At 49.2% G+C, this 21,256-nt stretch overlaps 1 protein-coding gene across 1 annotated transcript in view; it reads left to right on the top strand.

The window, feature by feature from the left end:
* xylt1 (xylosyltransferase I) overlaps window positions 1-21,256 on the top strand; it is a 65,635-nt gene that overhangs the window by 33,117 nt on the left and 11,262 nt on the right. Inside the window, exons 3-8 of the mRNA XM_029246844.1 lie at window positions 6,358-6,530; window positions 7,185-7,387; window positions 13,500-13,580; window positions 16,553-16,769; window positions 17,687-17,863; window positions 20,844-21,109. Coding sequence (XP_029102677.1) covers window positions 6,358-6,530; window positions 7,185-7,387; window positions 13,500-13,580; window positions 16,553-16,769; window positions 17,687-17,863; window positions 20,844-21,109 — 1,117 coding nt within the window. The remainder of the gene's footprint in view (window positions 1-6,357; window positions 6,531-7,184; window positions 7,388-13,499; window positions 13,581-16,552; window positions 16,770-17,686; window positions 17,864-20,843; window positions 21,110-21,256) is intronic.

Raw genomic sequence — 21,256 nt, forward strand, 5'->3', positions numbered from 1 at the left:
TGTCTGATGGTGTTTTTAGCGTTTTTCCTTTTTCTGCGATCACGTCTTGGTAATCATGATGAATCCTCCCGTGAAATTTTCATTATGGAACTTAACCCTTCGAGGTGAAGCACTTACCCGGCCGAGGGCGGAAAGGCCGCGCGTTGGGCAGAGGGGAAAGTATTTTCAGGGGCTTTCGCTACGAGATCGGCACGTGCTTTCGGTTTCATATAGTGCTGTGGCTACATGCCAGTAATTTGAGAGAGCTGCTGCCGCACGATGGATTATGAGCAAATAACGATGCATACAGTACCTGAATCCCATCTGTCTTTCGATATTGCCATTACTCCCTAACAGCTTAGTAAAGTATTTCCATTTGCTGTTGTCACTATACGAAATGTGACTGCTGGATGTCTTCCAATGCATTTTTTTTTTAAATGTACATTTTAAATGTGTGATGAACATCTGCCCTAAACACTGGGTTATGCTGTGTGCCTTGTGTTCGAAGCATAGGCTTGATGTACTCGCTCAGCTGGTGTTTGTCCAGCGCACTAGAAATGTGTTTGGGGTATAAATGCCTGAGGGGGAATACTTTAGAGTAAGCATTTTTAATATGTCAGGGAAGGAAGTAGTATAACTCTCTTTCTGAAGGTCTTTGCACCTTTCTCAGCATCCATCAACAAAATTTTAAGTTTATTCACACAGCTCCGGTACATCTTTAAGGGATATTTTCGGGGACAGCTCAGCTGCGTGTTAAATGAACGTCACTTGATGCATTATTCTGGGAATGTTATAAGATACAAGCCTACTGGAACACTGTTCGTTCAACTCTTCCAGATTTCTTCAATATACCTTTTAAATTACATCCCAAACACGGTTTTTGATAAATACATCGAATGCATGTTGATTACTCTGGCAAAGAAATGTATTTTACGGTTGTGGTCCACAGCGGATGCTCCCTTTACAAATATGTGGTTGATTATATTTATTCACTTAGCAGACGCTTTTCTCCAAAGCAACTTCCAATGAACTCTATGTAATGTTTACCTAATGTACACCTTATTCACCGTGGTGACTTACACTGCTAGATACACTACTTACAATGGGTCACTCAGCCGTACATCAGTGGAACACACTCTGTCACTACGGGGGAACCCGAACAGCTTGTCTTTGGAGTGTGGGAGGAAACCAGAGCCCCAGGAGGAAACCCATGCAGAAACAGGGAGAAACATGCCAACTCCAGACAGACTGAGCGGGGATCGAACCCACGTCTGCTCGCACCACCCAGGCGCTGTGCCACCGCGCGCCCCGGTTAAGCTGTCAAACTTTCTTGCGCTACAAAATTTCAGTATTCAACCTGCATAACAGACCAAATGAATTTTACGAGATTCGGACAACTTTATAAAACTTCATAGTGCCACATGACCAACTCTACCAACTGTTGTAACCTTTCTGTGTTGCATGTATTAGCAGTTTCTCATTTTGCTATTTCTGTCTGTGTCGTTGTGGTCCAGTTCTGTTCTATATATGGGAAAGGGACAGCTGGTAGCATACTGGTTAGACCCAAAGGTCGCAGGTTTGAGCCCCACCTCTGGCTGTAGTACCCTTGAGCAAGGTACTTACCCTGAATTGCTCCAGTAAAATTACCCAGCTGTATAAATGGGTAAATGATTATAAGCACGTAATAATTGTGACCTTAACGTTGTAAGTTGCTTTGGAGAAAAGCATAAATAAATGTAAAAATTGTGTTCAGTGTAGCTCATCCCAGCAAGGCCTTGACCTTCAGGTGGAGATCCAGAGGTTTCAGGCTGTATGGAAACTGAGAGGTGCCTCCTGTCCAAGCAGTCTAGTTGATTATGCTTCTCGCTTTATTCCTAATGAGAACATGCGCAGTTTCGGTATCTGGATATTATCTTTACTTCAGCGCTGAACCTCGTTAACAGTCCCTCACTGGCAAATACTTGCAGCACACATCTGCTTTGGGGCTGCGGAGTGTCCCACGTCCCCAGATTTCTGAAGGCTTGCTGTATTTACTGCATCAATTAGGTATAATGCTCTTTTTCTCTAATGAACACATTTGTTTTGTTTGCGGGCGGGGGGAAAAAAATAAATGAACATAAAAAAAAAATAATTTACTAGAATGTAGGATGTGACTGAATTTAATAACATGAAATATTTATTCAAAGGCTTTGTTTTCATGTTTGCTTTTGAATATTTACAAGCTATTTTTGGTGCCTTTGTTACTTTTCGTGCGTGTTATCCTAAAAACAACAAAAGACCTATCTTGCGCTTTCCTTTATGTAAATTTCCGTAGCTGCTTTGCATGTTAAAGTATGTTTCTGAGTGCGTTTAATTTAAACGCAGCTCGGGAAAAAAAAGACGAGAAGGTAAATATTTGTTTAAGTGTATTCGCTCAATTGTTAAAACATGGCAGGGCAGGGCAAATATGTGATTTAATTAAATCTTTCTTAATGTCAGAAAATTCAGCTGCCCCCAAACCTTCCGACAGCGCTGTGTCACAGACCGAGAAGAAGAAACTTTAACTACGTCTAGTGTTACCCTCAGTTTTATTTGTACACCAATCTCCCTTGTTCATTCATCGGCGCTCCGTGTAAATATGTTCAGTATTAAAGGCCTTTAGCTGAGACACACTTGCAGCAGGCTTTTATAATGAGCAGTGTGACAGCCCTGTTTTAACTATTGACTTAAAAAAAAAAAAAAACGAGAAGGTAAATATTTATTCCTCTCTGAGCTGCTCCATTTCCGTTGTCAGAAAAAAAAAGTCAGTACAGAAAACCTGACTAGTTTTTTAGCTTTGCATTTATTCACTTAGCAGACACTTTTCTCCAAAGCGACTTCCAATGAACTCTATGTAGTGTTATCAGCCCACACACCTTATTGACCAAGGTGACTTGCACTACTAGATACACTACTTACAACAGGTCACTTATCCATACATCAGTGGAACACTCTCTCTCTGTCACTCACACACTATGGGGGAACCTGAACGGCTTGTCTTTGGACTGTGGGAGGAAACCAGAGCACCTGGAGGTACTCATCGGAAGAGGAGAAAGGCTTCTCTTTATGTGCAGGGCATCTTGCTAAGACTTGTGATATAACAGTTACTTAAACACGATATAGTACCGACGTACTACGTGACAGCTGACATGAAGAACCATTAACATCATGTCACTTTCATTTCCTCAAAGTGTCACTGGCCTTTGTGTTCATGTAAAATATGGCCTAACCCTGTCTTGATGCTGAAAGTGATATATACACACACACAAATTGTCTGAAACCACCTAACCCAGCAACACAGGGCCCAAGGCTGGAGGGGGAAGGGACGCACCCAGGACGGGATGCCGGTCCATCGCAAGGTACCCCAAACGGGACTCGAACCCCAGACTCACCGAAGAGCAGGACCCGGTCAAACCCGCTGCGCTACTGCGCCCCCAAAAGTGATATATCAGTTGACAAATACATTAATGTATATAAATGGTAGTTCTTGCGTATGGCGTCCTCGAATGAAGTGTAATACGTTTTTTCCACATTCACAGTCATCCGTATATCCAGCCACCTGCCCGAGCTGAGGGTAGAAAACGTGCATCTACGCTGCTCTAGTCCAAGGAGAGCTGCCGAACGCGCGAGGCCGCACTTGGATTCGTATCCGCAAACGCGTGGCGTTCAGAGAGCTGCAGAGGTTAGATGCGTTTTGCCATCTTTAGAATTTTAAAGTCATCTTGAAGATGCTGCCCGGTCCTTAGGTTAGACGGGCTTGGTCGAGCGCATTGGAGGGACGCGCACCCTGCGTTCGCGGCAGGGACCGTCGAGTCTCATACTCAATTGAACAGACAAAACAAATTCAAAATTCAGCACTCGGTCCAGTGTTCCTAACTAAGGGAAGTGTGCAGATGACTTGTGCTTTTAGAAGATTCGCGCAGATGTCCAAGACGTTTGCTCTCCTCCGGCCCTACCTCCACGTACGTCAGGAACGATCTTCGCAAATCGGTCAGCCTCCTGCTCTTTTAATCCCGTTCTCTGGGACGTACCGTATTTTACTTTATGGTTATTTTATGGGTCCTTCATGCTTAATGCAGGTCGCTGTAGGGAAGGAGCAGCAAGCGATGTGCGCGTCTTCTGCTCGTCCGAGCTCAGGGCGACGCGGTTCTGTCCGGTTTTTACGCCTTACAATAAATTACGCTCAATCCAAAAAAGGGGGTTTCTGTTACATAATACGAGAAGATTACACCGATGGTTAGAAATGGGCAAACTAGAAGTTGTTTCTTCGCAAACTGTCGATACTGTGACGTGTGAAGGTGACGGTTTATGGCTTCCTCTTGTTCATCATTTGTTGTTAATTTATTTAGCTGATGCTTTTCTATACGTTTCTGTAATAAGATACTCAACAGTGTTTTACCCATACATACAGCTGGGTAATTTTTACTGGCGCGAATCAGGGCCCTTACCTTGAGCAAGGGTGTCGCAGTAGGAGGAGCAGGGATCCGAACCCAGATCCTTCACCCTAACCCTGTGACTAAAACCTAGTGACGCCGGTTTATGATTGTATTACAGGTATTATGTTTGTCTTCAGATCTGCACGTTAAAAAAAAGAGTACGCAGTATTTTACTGCAGTTTGCCTTTGTCCGCTTGGTCATCTCCCAACTTTCTGGCTCTTTACCTTCATTTGTGATCCTCCTGCGGCTTCTTATTCTGCACCACGCTGACAGATCCACCGTAGCGGTGACATTTACCGGAACATTCCCTCATTTAAGATGCTCAGAGCTGACGCTCCCGAGGTACACTGCGTAATGACAGCCTATAGCTATATTTACGCTTTGCATGACACAACTTGTCATGTGAGTTGTCAGAAGTTCCTGAAAAATGTCTCCAGAAGTTTCTTCTTTTTTTGGAATAGGCTTTTGTCAGTCATTGTTTTTTATTAAAACTCAGCTGAGGTGTAATTGCAGTTAAATTACCGTGTTTTGTATTGCATATTAATTTAAAATTAGCATCAGATATTAACAATTGAGAAACCGCTGCGAATTGATTATTCACTGGAATCGGGCACGGGCAAATAAGAGGGGTGGGAAAGGTGAGTGTTGGAGAAAAGGTTGAAGGCACTTGTCTTGGTGGCCCTCTGGCCCACTGCAGTACTGACACACACACACACACACACACACACAGTCCCACAGAAGCCTCCTTGCATAGCTTGAGCCTAACGGTAAATGTGCTCCAGTCTCAGCAGTGTCTTTCACAGCAGTCGACATCTTCACCACGCCTACAGAACTGTCCAGCGCAGGCTATATATACACATACGAAGTGCACTAAGTGTGTCCTGGCTGGGGTGGACACCGTGAGGTAATAGTTTTTAAATAGGAAAAAAAAAAAAAAAAAACGTGTTTTCAAATTATGTCTCCCAGATAGTGATCATACCTGTTACAGAAGATCATAAAACAGAATTATCGCCATCGGGCAAATAGGCACCGGAAGGTGTTGGGACCTCATCGCGTTAACGTGGGTTGGCCGGTGTTCGCCCCTTCCGATATGAGACCGTCTGAAAGTACGGGAGCCGACCAGCTGGAGATGGACAGATGTAGCAGAAGGAAGCGAATGACCCTCCCCCAAGGAGTGCCGTCTCGTGCATCCCGGCCTGGGGTCACAGCAGGGGCGTAGGGGAGGGATGCCGTCATCGGAGCTGCTCCCCACCAGGGCTGTAAAAACAGTGCCGCGGTGGTCGCCGGGGGCCGCCGGGGGCCGCCGGGGGCCGGGAATCACAAACCCCCTATATGAGCGCACAAATTATAGTCATTATCTGCCCGGGTGCCGTCCCGCCAAGCGGCACGCGTACCGCCTGACACCGCTGAGCTGTGAACTCACTGTAATTGTATATTTCCCCGTTAGATCGGCCCACCGCCAGTAAAAGTGCCCTCCTTGTCCTTGTTTAGAACCTGCAGGGGTTGCCGTGGCCAGCGCGCGCGGGCACTGCTTTTATTTATACACGCTGCATATTTAGAAGCCCGAACAGATTTGCGCTTGTCCTTTTGTCGCCTCTGAGCTATTTGTGGTCGGTACAGACCATGTTGCAGAAATTGTCGCTTGTTATTCATTTCTGCTCTTCGATATGAGCCAAAAAAGCCGTTTTCCTCTTTCGTGTGTCTTGTATCAACACTGCCCAGCAGATCATGGAAAACAGTGATGGACAAGTATATCAGGGTTGATTTTTTTTTTTTTTTTGTTTTTTTTTTTTTAAATTTCTTTGACATAACCACCTGAGCGCCGAGTTTGTTTGAAAAAGTCGTACATAACTTGTATCGTCTTGATTTTATTGATTGTCTGACATGTCGGTGCTCATCCCGGTTTCTCCTTTGCATACTCAGGCAAGGCCAACGTGAACGTGCAGTGGGAGGAGAACTCGTTGGAGCGCCCCCCGTCTGCTCCCGTGAAGATCGCCTTCATGCTGGTGATCCACGGCCGTGCCTCGCGCCAACTCCAACGCCTCTTCAAAGCCATCTACCACACATCTCACTTCTACTACATCCACGTGGACGAGGTACCTCTCGCTCGATCGCGATACGTGCGAATCGCCTCAGCATCCCAAGGTCATGTACAAGGGCTGCTTGAAAGTATGTGAACTCTAAAAGGCTTCTCATCATTCTTGTGTAAAATATCAAAATAAACTTAGTCTAAATCTTGAACTTATAAAATGAAAAATGATTGATTTACACACCTTAATCAACTTACCCACCTGGTTTAACCAATGCAACATGGGGTTCACTTACTTTTTGCACCTGCACTACTTCTGTTTTTCTGCTGCACACATGATTTCCTGTAAACCGACATGTGGAATTGATAAATACACACCTACTTGTCAATTGAGAAAGACTGATTCCCATTAAATAACCATTTTGTAGTAAAACTACAGGACACAAGGGGTTCACATATTTTCAGACTGCACTGTATTTTAGCAGCATAGTGATCATAGTACACATCTCAACTCATAGTATTGTGTTTAGTCAGTCACACTTAGCCAGGAACTCCATCCATCCATCCAACCATCCATCCAACCAACCAACCATCCATCCAACCAACCATCCAACCAACCAACCATCCAACAATCTCTATCAATCTATCTCTGTATCTCTCTATCATTTATTTATAAGTTGCAACCCACTGCTCACCCTCTCCTCCCTTTGTGTCTCTGCAGCGTTCAAACTATCTGCATAGACAGGTGGTGGCGCTCGCGAGTCAGTACCCTAACGTGCGAGTGACGCCCTGGCGTATGTCAACTATCTGGGGTGGTGCCAGTCTGCTGACCATGTACCTGCGCAGCATGAAGGACCTGCTGGCCATGAGGGACTGGAGCTGGGACTTCTTCATCAACCTTAGTGCTGCTGACTATCCGATCAGGTAGGAACTAGGAAACGGGGATGGACTACTGTTTGGAGGTGGACATTTACCTTCATTATAGCAGGGACACTGGCAGACTGTGGCTGTTATAATTCTCAGAGGTTTACTCTATAGGATGGCCAGAGGCCAAAGAAAACAATATACATTAACCATCAGTGACACACAGAACAGCCACTAGCCAAAACATTTGGAAACATTAACTCTGCGGATATACTGAGAAGCTGCTCTCTCGCTTTTTACGACATATTCCATATTCCTTTTTTTTTTTTTTCGCACAAATATTCATTGATAGACATGCAGAGCGCATACATATTAGTGACCCACTGATGTAGTGCTTCCAGAGCTTGGCATAAGATCACAAATAAAAATAGAATTTGAAGGAAGGTCGGAACAAATACGAAAGACAATATAAATAACATTAAAAAGACCAAGGGTTGTCGGGCAGACGGTCAAGGCATTTTTTTGCAGGATCCGTGATGAGATATATACATTTTAAGCCAGTCATTAAAAGAGTTGCTGTGGATGCAGTGTGGCGATGGCGCATGAAATCGGTTGAGGGAAGGCCAGTGTGCCGAGGGTTCGATCGTAAGAGCTGCATGTAGGTTCGGCGTGTGACAAAGTGCCAGTATCTCTGCTCTCTAAAAAGAGCACACTTAAGAAATTTGGGAAAAATCTCATATCAACCTAGTAAATATATGAGACAATTGATAAACCAAAACTAGGCCTTTTATTACATGTAAAGGCGGTAGAAGGGTTTTTGTTTATAAAGGCACTGATTCACTGCTTGCATCATTTAATCAGTTATATAACAGGACGCACTGCAAAAAATAGTTTTTAAAGCTTAGTTTATAAGGTTTAACTTACAATTACACAGTAACCAAAAGAAAGAATAGAAAGTCTCCGGGGTTTGAGGGTTCCCCAAAAAAGTGCTGTACAGCTGATATAAGGTAAACGCACCAAAGTGTCGTTGCTTAAAAAAAAGTCAGCCTGAGATATTGGCGCTTACCCGCTATGTCTCCGATTCTTAAAGTAACAAGCATCCAAAAGTCCCATTTTTATTTAGTCATATCTCTAATAAATGGAATATCGAGACCAAGACTACATCAACGGCAAAAGCCCTTGTTGTTATTCCTGAACTTAAAATAACTGTAACTCTTATTAAGTGAAGGAATTACTAGAACTGCATTAGAAGACGACACTTCATACGATTGGGCTGTGACGTCAGAACTGGGTTTGAATCCAGTTCGGTGTCTGTTTGCATGTTCTACCCAATTTTAAGTGCGTTTCCTTCTGCAGTCCAGAGACATGTGCAGAAGAAGGGAATGATGAACCACTTCTGAAAATCACGAGTCACATGATTTCACTTTAACCCGACGACACTAACCCTACCTACCCTGCATGTCATACAGATACTATGTAAAAATATATAAGGTCGTCTATATAAATACAAATATGCAGTCATTGCTGTTGACTGTCTGAAGGCCTTTAGCACAGTGAAATGGCGATACCATGTCCATGCCTTAGAAAGGTTTTAACGGGGCGAAGCATCCGTCGGGTTCATAAAGTTCTTATAAGACATTCTCATTCTGCAGCCCAACTTGAGTAGAGAACATGCCAGAAATGCCCAGTTCACCCCCTTTTGTTTACTTTGGCTATAGAGTCCCTGGCAGAGCTCATCACAACAGATACGCAATAAAGGGATTTGTGTTAAGGGGCACGGAGCATGGGATTTCACTTTAAAGGGCTGATGTCCTGTTATATGGTACCAAGGTAGACTCTTCAATCACAGCATGAAAGTCATCAACATTTTATATGCGTCTGTTGTTTGGGAAAGGATTCACAGTTCTGCTTGGCTCCACTCTTCTTACAATTTTTTTTTTTTATGCTTTGCTCTCTAGAGGGAATCAGTTATCTGGGAATTAGGATTTGTTCTTGTATTAGGAAGAGGGTCCATTTATTTGTACAGCTCATGGTGAATTACTGTACGCTCACAGCGAGTCAACAGTAAAGATCAGTGCAGCTGTTAATTGCTTAATAAAGAGAGGCCTGAAAGTGTTTGTTCTCGTGAGCATATCGAATAGTTTACATGGTTAATTGATTAGTAAATTGTTCTCAGTCGATATATTGAGGTTCGGAGTGTTTTAAGGGAAAAAAAGGAAAGCTGCTGTTCCGTTTCCATGCTCAACTCCAGCCAACTGGAGATCATGATCAATCAACTGGAGTGTGATTAAGTAATGGTAATGGTGTCAGTTTTTCCCTATGATTTAGGAAAATAAAAGGCAGGAGGTACTAGTAAATAAATTTTGGCTGTCAGTTAGATCCAAAATTTACTCCCTATCTATTTATTTATTTATTTATTTATTTATTTAATGAAGAATTGGTACAGCCAATCCTCAGACTGTTGGGGGTACAAAAAAAACTGTTGCCCATTGTTCCACTGTCTGTTGATGGCTGTAGCCTACAGCGCTAAAGATTTTGCAGGTGTGTCCATCACGTGTTTAAATCCCGATCCACATGGGTGGGTAATTGTCCTGTTTTTCTTCGTGGGCTTTATGAAAACACAGTAGATTATCATAATTTGGTGTTTTTCTCTGGTTCCAACATTCAAATAAAACTTGTGTTTGGAAAAATTGTCGGTCATAGCTGGCTATCGCCAACACCAATATTGCCCTTGACTCCAAAAGCCCCATTTGTCCTAATTTTACCCCAGCCTAGTTTTGGTACTGCTTTTCTTTCCAAAAAACACAGTGAAAACCCACCGTTGAATATCATGCTGAGTCATAGTTGCATGTTTGCAGGATCATTGGGAGCAATATGGTATCTGAAATAACGATTTACATCTTTCGTCTTAAGGCAACTGGGTTGCTGAAGCGGAGCTTTAAGGCCCGTCGTCACCCAGACTTCCTCTTTACACCCGAAGTAACGGAAAAGAACTTCCTTTTGGTGGCTGCGAGATGTACGGCCGCTCGGCGCGGTATCAGCCTGCGAGACTCGATTAAAAACGTCCACGTCGGGAGCCGCGGCTAGGCCCGGCGGCAGCCCCGACGGGCTTCGGGCGGGGGCGGATTCCGCCCGAGCCTACTGTCGAAGCCAAGGCGAATCCCGCCCACCTACCGGGATGGCGGGAGACACGGGAGCGGCCAGGGCGAGCCCGCAAAGCGTGCCTCCTGGCGGGATAACGGCGAAGCGGAGCGATGTCGGCCCTGTTGTCGGATGTAAACGCAGGCAAATTGCGGTTGATACACGGCAGCGTCTAACCGCTCTCTCTCCTTCGCTTGTCTCATTTCTTTTTTTTTTTTTTTATATCTCCCAGCATACTGCGGGGGAAGTCACTTCAACCTGCTTGTTTCCTCTTTCGGTGGTGCGACATGCTGAGTTCAGATGTGTGTGTGTGTGTGTGTGTGTGTGTGTGTGTGTGTGTGTCAGCATCAGCGTGTGCTGCTTGGAAGGGGCTCGGAAGCTGTCTGAATCCGGCCTCCCACATTACTTCCTTGCACTGGGGCAACGTGTGCAGAACGTGTATATTTGGGCTCCTTTTCCATACGGAACCAATTTCGGAGGGGTTTTTTTTTTTTTTATTTCTTTCCCACCCCACATCTCGAGATCGCTGCCTAGTGGAGTGCCCCTCGAAATACCATGTCTTCATATTCGCTTTCTGTTTCCCTCACTTCCAGTACGGTTCTGAGAGTACGCGCGTTCAAACTGGACCCGCATCTTGGGAAACAAAGGGGAAATCGGCGTGAAGTCGTAACTGGAGTTTCTGTTTGATGTAACTCGTGAGCGGGTTTCTTTAAAAACAGCCCAGTGTGGGGTAATTACACGTGGTTTACTATAAAGAGCCTAATTGCAAGGGACGCGAGCGCGGCTAATGAGAAAAGATGTTCGAATGGAGGCCGCAGCCGTGATAGTTACGCTCTGCTTTTTAGCGCAGCCGCGGACCTGGGCAGAAACGCGCTCGGCTGGGCCGCGACCGCGGGGGTGCCGGCCGCGTCCCGTGCCGACAGCGGGGTCCAGAAGAGTCTCGGAACGCGCCTCTTTCGGACCCCCTCCTCGCGGTTCCGTAAACGCGCGCTACGTTATTTCTCGACGTCATCTCCGCGCCGCTCCTTCTGTTGATGATGGGATGCGCTCGTTGTATTTTTCTCTGAGAGCGACGTCGCCTTGAAGAAAAGCGTCTGCTAAACGAATAGATGCGAACGTGCTTCCCGAGCCGGCAAAAAACGAAAAGCGGTATTGGACAAACGCGCCGTGCTTTAGTAATCGCGCGTCTGCGTCTAAAGCTCTTCCTCTGTTGGCGAGCTGCACTTCTCTGCACTCTTGAGCCTCTTCGGAGTAAAGCGTCCGCTAAGCGAATAAATGTACGAAGTAGTTGCTGGGATTCTAGTTGGAGAGCGCGGTATGGTTAACGTGCTCCGCGGTCGCGGTCGGGGCCCCCCTGGGTAGACCCATTATTTTCCCTGGACTTCCGTCTGCCCTTCCGCATGGGTTCCTCTGAAACGGGGCCACGAAGGTGGGGGGGGCGGGATGAGGTGAGGCGGGTGGGGTCGAGCGGGCTGGGCTGGGGTGGGGTGGCGGACGAAGCTCTGTATGAGGTGATATAAGGATGGCTCACGTGCCCATTTCATCCCAGAGCTCTCTGCGGGGGGATCTCTGCGGCTTTCCCCACCGTCCCGCTCACCCTCCCCCTCCATAAGTAACGACGGCAGCTGCTGTTTGGACCTTCCGGAACCGGATTCGTAGGCCGCGCTCTCCGCCGCCCCCTGCCGGAGCGCAGGTGACATCGGCTCCAATCCGCAGGCAGCCGGCGGCGCGGCCGTCGTTCACCCAAGCTGCTCGGTACCCAAATGATCCCATTTAAAAATGCATTATTTATAAATCGAACGTCCGTCCGCCACAAGAATTACGTTATTGTGAGGCGTTATTGTACGTCTTCTGAGATATTCCTTTATTGCAACTTCAATATTTTTTAATATGTTCCAGAATTATTTTCTCCATCACGATCCGACGGACGGCGTGTGACAAAGGCAATGTAGAACGTTCATACACCTGGAGGGGGATCCAATTGATTACTTCTCGCCGCGACTACCACTTTTCCCGGAAGTGTACCGCTGCGGACGTTAATTAAATCGCGCGCGATTTCCATTTCTCAGCTCCGCGGCTCCTTATTGATTCCAGAGCGCAGTAAAGCAGGGGTTCGACCAGATTATTATCAGAGTTATAAAGAATGAGGTCGAAAGTTCACGTCCGGTGCCAAACAAAGCAACGCGCGAGACGCTTCCGTCTTCCTCTCGGCCGTCGCAACCTGGAGCGATGGGTTACAGCAGGTTTCCCCATGTCGGATGGGCTGCGCAGCCGGTCAGATTCGTGCAGGATTTCCTGGATGCATGGTTTCTACCCCCCCCCCCCGCCCCCCCAACTGACCGCACCACCCCGGGGCGGACGGCGAATAAATGGAACCGGTACGCATGGAGGCCTCTCAGGTGGCAAATCTACCCCTTGACCTGGATTCTTCCGACTGCGAGCTTGCGCATCGGCGTGCGCGGAGAGGCGGTGCGGGTGGGCTCGGTGCCGGGATCTCGGAGCGAGCCCCCCCCCCCCCGGCCAAGGAATTGCTCCTCCGTGGAGAAACGACGGTAATACGCACTCAGTGGCGGTCTGCCTTTGTTAAGAGTTTATGCCCTTTTAGAAAGAAAAATGTGCATTTCGCGAAAAAAAACGGGCCCCGCCTTGCAGGCAGGCTCTTCCCTGCTCCGTACCGGCCTTCCGAAACACTCCATTGTGAATGTTTCCCTTTGAAAAAGGCAGAGGAGAAATGTCTGCGGGGCGAGCGCGTGACCCGGCGGCAAGCGGGTCGCTCGCCATCATTGTGAGAAACGGCACAAAGGCCGCATCCGCGCGTAAAATACGGGGGAAAAACTGTAACTTAGTAGCGGTGCACGCAACCGCCTTATATAAATAAATAAATAAGTAGATCCGTACGAGGGAGGAAGGGAGGGAAGCCCGGCCAGAGCGCGCCGCTCGCGATGGCTTATGGCCTCTCTTTAATTGGCTTTTCTGAGCTCGGTCGCCGGACGTAGGTAAGCGTGACTGACGGCTGTTTCCTCGTTTGCAGGACCAACAGTCAGCTGGTGGCCTTCCTGTCCAAATACCGAGACATGAACTTCATTAAGTCTCACGGAAGAGACAACGCCAGGTGAGCGCAAACTCGGCCCTCGCTCGAGAAGGGCCCGAAGGCCGGAAAACACGAAACCGTTACGTCAGCCGCACATCTAACCTGTGACGCACGTTGTTCGCATCATTTTCATGTGTTGAATGTATAGTCTGTGGCGCTAACCAACACATGTCTTACTTTTACATTTATTTATTTGGCATAAAGCGACTTCCAATGAACTCTACATAGAGTTATCAGCCCACACACCTTATTCACCAAGATGACTTACACTGCAAGATACACTACTTACAATGGGTCACCCATCCATACATCAGTGGAACACACTCACTCTGTGTCACTCACACACTATGGGGAACCAGAACAGCATGTCTTTGGACTGTGGGAGGAAACCAGAGCACCCAGAGGAAACCCACACAGACTGAGCGGGGATTGAACCTATGTCCTCTTGCACCACCCTGGCGCTGTGAGACAGCAGCGCTACTTGCTGTGCCACCCTGCCAGCATCTTCATGACTTTATGACAATAATGCACCAGTGGGTGGCGTAGTGGTTGAAGCTGCCACCTTGCACTGATACGACTCGCGTTCCAATCCCGCTGTTGCTGTTGTACCCTTGATCAAGGCTCTTACCCTACAATGGTACAGTAACTTACCTAGTTTTGTAAATGAGTAAATAACTGTGAAGTAGTGTAGTATACAGAACTAAAATAGCTTTGTGGGAATGTGTCACCTAAATGACTACGTAATATTAATGAAATGGTTGGACTGTAGGGGAGTACATGTCCTTCATTAGAATTCACAGATGAAGTAACTGTACTTCAGCACTGTCTCTAAAGTGATCTGATTGCATTTATGCCAGGAATACTTTTTTTGAATACATCCAAATTGATTGATGTAAAATATCACTGAGAATCTACACGCGTGTAAGTGCAGCCTGGTTCAGTAGATGCTTTGCTCCTGTTGCCAGTGACTGCAGGTGATGTGGCTCTTGGTGCATTCGGCTCATGAGCGTATCATTGCCGATTTTAGTTAAACATCACACACGCCATCTGAACCGCTTGTCCCATTCGGGGTCGCGGGGAGCCGGAGCCTAACCCGGCAACACAGGGCGCAAGACCGGAGGGGGAGGGGACGCACCCAGGACGGGACGCCAATCCGTCACAAGGCACCCCGAGCGGGACTCGAACCCCAGACCCGCCGGAGAGCAGGACTCGGCCGAACCCGCTGCACCACCGCGCCCCCCGTGTTAGTTAAACGTGACCCTTGAAAATGTATCTTGTTAAAGTACAAGATGTGTTCAACTGCCGCAATGACAGCGTGCGCGAAATGACTCGCACGGCTCACTAGCTAACATTGCTGATACAAAGTCAAAAGTTTGAGTACACGTGCTGGAAAATGGGATTCCCCCCCCCCCAACCAAAATGCGATGTGTTCACAAACTTCAACACGTGGGCAAGGCAATTCACATACGGTGCAGTTTATTGTGATATATCACTCTGTGCTGAAGGGAAATTAGAGCACAAGGTTACGGTTAAAACTGTCACCATATATGACACACATTGACGAGCCGTTATAAATATATGAAGTATAATAATAAGGATGTAAGCTAACTGTTCTACAAATGAACAAATAAATCTAAGAAATACAGCCTTCAAGGGTGTCCCTTATGCTGATGAACCGGTCAGGTGGCAACAAAGGAGAAGGAAAAGCAAACTGCAGGTCGACAGCAAACTGGAGAAGATGAACCTTTCGGGGGTCGCGGTCAACAGCCACATAAATCCGATTGACCTAGACCAGCTGGCCACCCACCGTCGCCCTCCCCCCCCCCTTCCATTGTGGTGCAACCGTCTACTGTGTCCTAAATCTCTGGGAATAGCCGCAGGAGAGCTGGGAAGACGTGTTAACCGAATGCTTTGTAACAAAAAACTCGTTTCCACCAAGTGTACTCATACTATTGAGCGACGCTCTACTTCGCTGGTACTGCGACGTGGAGCTGTGTTACATTTTCCAAGTCATTCTTCTCCGCCCCGCTTCCCTTTAGCCAGCTTGGGGACGGAGCCGTCCGACCGGCTGTGGCCGGTTTAATTAACCTTCCCGTGTCGGAGAGCAAAGAGCCGCCGGCGCGGGCTGCCCGTCCCATCGCGGACAGCCCGCGTTCCTAATGAGGTGCCGCTCGGGTTCTCTGGGCCCTGCGTGGCGCTGCGACGAACGCGGCTTTAGTGCTCCGTCACTTGGACGCGCGGGAGAGCGGATGAAGCAGGCTTGCGGAAGGAATTTGGACGGGTCCGCATAGGGTCCTTTGCTCAACTCTTCTGCGAAATTCGCCAGAAATGTTTCGTTAAATGGAAAAAAAAATATTGCAATTTAACCAGAAATGCAAAACGCGCGAGTCCCTTCTGTGTAATATGTGAGCGTAACACCTAAATGCATTAATTAAATTAAGTATGGAATGAGGTCTGTTCTCTTTGTAGGTTGTTTTATTCTAGAGCTAATTATCTATACCCTGTAGTCTAACATCAAGTATACAAGGAGCTGTCGTATTTTTATTATTATTAATCAGATGTATAATTTTTACTGGCACTATTTATGGTGAGTAATGGGGGTGCGGTGGCTCGGTGGGTTGGTCCAGGTCCTGCTCTTCGGTGGGTCTGGGGTTCGAGTCCCGCTTGGGGTGCCTTGCGACGGACTGGCGTCCCGTCCTGGGTGCGTCCCCTCCCCCTCCGGCCTTGCGCCTTGTGTGCCGGGTTAGGCTCCGGTTCCCCCGTGCCCCGTCGGGAGAGCGGGTTCGGGTGGGCCTTGCTCAGGGTTCCTCCGTCCATCCATTTATGGTGAGTGCCTCGATCGTGAGTACTGCGGTGGGAGAGAGTTCTAAGTACTAGCTATCTACTGTCCTATAGTTAAAGACCCTGCATCACGAAAAGGTGATATGTCATGCCACTGCCATAAAACTAAGGACATTATGGGTAAGCTGCCTTTTTGCATCCGTCATCCCCAGGTTCATACGCAAACAAGGCCTGGACCGGCTCTTCTACGAGTGCGACACCCACATGTGGCGGCTGGGCGACCGCAAGATCCCCGAGGGCGTCACGGTGGACGGGGGCTCCGACTGGTTCCTGCTGAACCGCATGTTCGTGGACTACGTCATCAACTCCCAGGATGACCTGGTGACCAGCATGAAGCGCTTCTACTCCTACACCTTGCTCCCCGCTGAGGTGAGGCCCAGACGGCAGCACGAGGGCTGCTCCCGGCACCCACTCTGAGCCCATATACACACGGAAGCGGCGAAGGGCGGCTGGCAATAAACGGGGGGGACGATGCCGGATCTGTGAACTTGTCATAAGCGGGCAATAGCTGAACTGTTTTTCATGAGGCCAACACTCCTTTCTAAGGCAGATTTACAACATTTTGTTTGTATAGCGTGCCGCTCACGATAACGCACCCATTTTTCCAGCTGGGTAACTTTTGCTGGAGCTATTCAGGGCGAGTACCTCTCTGAAGGGCACTACAGTATGAGTGGGATTTGAACCCACGCCCTTTGATTACAAGGTGAAGGCTCTAACCGCTGCTCTACACCCCGTGACAGACGTACGGAATGAAGCCTTTGCAGATGCAGGACCGAGCGCGGTCGAACGGAGTCCGCAGAACGTGATTTCAGCCTAACGGGGGGGCTTCGCGAAAGGCGTAGTGGCGATGTCGCCCGCCCTGCTATCGCTGCAAATCGCAGGTTCTTGCATAAAGAGCAGCTCAGGCATAAAGTATCCGCAGTTGACTTTAGTGCTCGCACGGTGACGATTGCACGTTATCCGGGTGTTTGTCGTCCCCCCGTGCTTTAATACTAGCGCAACTTTGGAATTCGCACTTGGCCGGTAACCCGGCGGGACAATCGTGCATCATCCGTAGGCCTGTCGTTACGTACAGCCCCGCTGTGTCATCGGCGACGCTTCAGAATTTGTCGCTGGCATTTTTATAAAGGGTTCTCTCATAGTGCAATAAGTCACTCCGGTTTCTGCCGCCTTCGGATTTCGCGGCGGTCGCCGCGCGTCTCGGGTCTGCAGGATGCACCGAGTTTGCAGAACATCCGTCTTCGTTTTATGCACGTCACCCGCCCCCTCTCCTCCCTGCCGCCTAGTCGTTCTTCCACACGGTCCTGGAGAACAGCCCCCACTGCGGGAGCATGGTGGACAACAACCTGCGCATCACCAACTGGAACCGCAAGCTCGGCTGCAAGTGCCAGTACAAGCACATCGTGGACTGGTGCGGCTGCTCACCCAACGACTTCAAGCCGCCGGACTTCCACCGCTTCCAGGTGAGCCGCTTCCCCTGGTCCGGACGGGGTTCTCGTGGGAATCGCGAAGCGATCGTGTAAGCGCTCGCTTCAAAATGGACAAGCGCGCGACGAACGCACGGTAGGCAACCTCTAAGACTGACTAGTGCGAAATAAACAGCAGGGAAGCACTAGCGGTGCTGTCGCTCATTATTTTATTGTCTCCTGCTAAAACGAGACACTATAGACCTACATCCCGATCGCGAGTTTACCCGCCGTAAGGGAAATGTAACGCCGACCGAAACGAAGCGGAACAAGCTGAAGCTCGGCGGGACCCGGCCGACCCTGCGAAATTATTGGCCGGATGGAGAGCTGGGATTTGTGTGATGGATGAGCCTCCCAAGGTACGTCTGTGTGAGGGATCGGTAATTAACAGTGTGTATTAAAGAGGATCGACGGGAAGGTGGTAATTCATCAATAGGATTCCGATCACCGTGACGCGTGCGGCGAGGGAGGGCGAGGGAGAGCGTTGCGATGACCGTCTTTACGCGCTGGAACGTCGAGCCAGCAAAGCATCGCGTCTTTCCCGGGCTCGGCGTTCCGCACGGCCCCTAATCCGCTTCCTCGGGTAGCGTGGAGAGCGTCATCGTGACGTGTCGCCTTTTGAAACAAAGTGCTGTTTTGCGAGCGTGGAGCGATCTGGAGCGGAGCTGTTGGCTGCGGGTCCCCGGGGCAACGCCGCGCCGCTTTGTGGCACAACCCAACTTCAGCCTTAAGCGGTCGTCGTCGTCAACACCGATCCGCATCACGACGAGCGTCACTCATAGCGTTCGAAGCGCGTCGTCGGCTGGTGTGGCTGCCTGTCCCGTGGATGCGAGTCATCTGACTGTCACGGCGATCGCTACGGTGGCGTGATATTTTACGGTCGAACCGGAGCCGCGGCGGTGCGCTTCCTGAAAGACGGCCTTTCCCAGCACAGCTCTGTGCCTTAAACGGGTGACGGCTGGTGGCGTAGAGCTCAGAGCCGCTGCCTTGGACCCGCAGGTTTGAACCCCACCTCCAGCTGTAGGACCCTTGAGCAAGGTATTAACCTTAAATTGCGCTGGGGGAAAAAAAAAAAAGAAAATGCTCAGCTGTATGAAGAGATAAATAATTGTAAGTTGCTCTGGAGAAAAGCATCGGCGGAGTGAATGAATGTAAGCAGTGAAAGTTCCAGCAAGACCAAATTCTCTTCACGACCAAATGATGTTGCATACATACGTAAGCAGAGGCCGATGACCATCGGCCCAAACGTAACGGAGTTGATGTGATAGCGAATTGTGCCGTATGGATGATCCGAATAATTAGTAGTTATGAATTCACACATCGTCTGAAACCACTTGTCCCATCTGGGGTCACGGGGAGCCGGAGCCGGAGCCTAACCCGGCAACACAGGGCCCAAGGCCGGAGGGGGAGGGGACGCACCCAGGACGGGACGCCAGTCCATCACAAGGCACCCAGAGCGGGACTCGAACCCCACTGGAGAGCAGGGCCCGGTCCAACCCACTTCACCACTGTGCCACTGCCCCCCCCCTTTTGTTATGAATTCTGTTCATTGAAAGAAATGAACACTTCATTACTGTCCTTTTTTTTAAAATTTTTTATTCTATTCCATCTGAATTAATTCAGCAGGGCTAGTACTGTCAGCAGGGGGTGCGGTGGCGCAGTGGGTTTGGCTGGGTCCCGCTCTCTGGCAGGTCTGGGGTTTGAGTCCCGCTTGGGGTGCCTTGGGATGGACTGGCGTCCCGTCCTGGGTGTGTTCCCTGCGCCCTGTGTTGCTGGGCTAGGCTCTGGTTTGCCGCAACCCCGCTTGGGACAAGTGGCTTCAGACAACGTGTGTGTGTGTGGTACTGTGAGCAGTGAAGAAGGCTTCTTTGGCAGTCTTGATCTGGTCTCTTCGCAGTGTATGTGTCAGTAAACCTCACGCCGCACCCTAGGAATTTGCTGGACGGCGGGTGCCAAGGAAAAGCTCGCGGTAGATGGTTTCGCGGTCGGGATGCCTTTCCCGCACAAGGGCTGTTTTTTTCCAGGTGCCGGGCAGCGTACAACAGCTAGTTTTCATGAGCTCCCGAGGACCACGGACCCAGCGACTGCTGCTCCAGGGCACAGAGACGCCATTTATCATAGCGGGGCCCCCGCCCTCGCCGGTCCCGCGCAGAGCTCGGCTGTAATTGAGCACATCACCTATTAATAACGGTCCCTTTTCGCAGGGGGATCTGCGAAGCGGGCACGAAGCAAATGTGACAAAGATGCTTGAAATTCGCTACGACAGCCCGGCGCGTCGCTAAGCCGCTCTCGCCCCTTAACCCGGGACGCGCGGCGGGTATCGGCGGAGCGGGATGGACACGGCTCTCGCGGTCTCTCCGCGTCATTTCCTCTCCCGCACGAGCGGAGTCCTGAGCTGCGTTTCTCTATTTACACTTTGAAGTTCCCCCTTCGCCGAATTTGATGTTAATCCCTCGTTGCTTTTTCTGTCCTTCCTTCATTCTTCCTGTCTTTTTTCAAGATTTCAGGCAGCCTCTCAAACACCTATTTTGGGCTTGCCAGCCATTAAAGTACCCCCCCCCCCCCCCCTCCCCCACCAGTGATTTGGCTCTGTCACACACATCCTCTTTTTTTTCTTTTTTCTTTATCCCAACCTTGTTATTGTCAACCAGACACACTGTAGATGACAGCGGAATAGAGGACTGAACCTAATAAATGCAATTCTTATATTCTGCCAGGGATAGCACACAGCCGCCGCCGCGCCCCCCCCCCCCCCCCCAACCACACCCCACCCTTGATTTATTTTTATCTTCACTCACACATATCTGGCGAGAAATTTCAACACAGTTCTTCATATGATGACGGTAAGCTGTCTGTCTCAATTTCAACTTTCTCCAGGCTGTCTTGGAGGGACTCTTTCCATCCGCCACACTGTCGTGTCTGTTTGGTAGTCGCTATCTCTCAATCGTCTCCCCGCCTCTGTCTCCCCGCCCCACAGCAAACTGCCAGACCCACTTTCTTCGCACGCAAGTTCGAGGCCAGCGTCAACCAGGAGATAGTCAACCAGCTGGATGCCTTCCTGTTTGGCGCCATGCCGCCGGACACCCCGGGCCACAAGGCGTACTGGGAAAACGTGTTCGACGAGCCCGACGGCGTGCACAGCCTGACCGACACTCAGCTCACCCACTTCCACGCCTTCGCCCGCATGGGCCTTTCCCACGCCGCCGGCTCACTTCAAGGGGACCCCGGTGACGCCAGCTGCAGGTGAGCCCCGGGGCCGGCCGACCGGCCGGCCACAGTACCCGCTGAGCACAGCCCCCTTTGTGCTCTTTGTTACCAGCAGGTTGATCACATGTGAACTTTACTTGATGTAAACAATCTATGCGGTACAGTCAGTAAGTTCCAAGACTG

This window comes from Scleropages formosus, chromosome 20 (assembly GCF_900964775.1).
Source record: "Scleropages formosus chromosome 20, fSclFor1.1, whole genome shotgun sequence".
Taxonomy (NCBI): Eukaryota; Metazoa; Chordata; class Actinopteri; order Osteoglossiformes; family Osteoglossidae; genus Scleropages; species Scleropages formosus.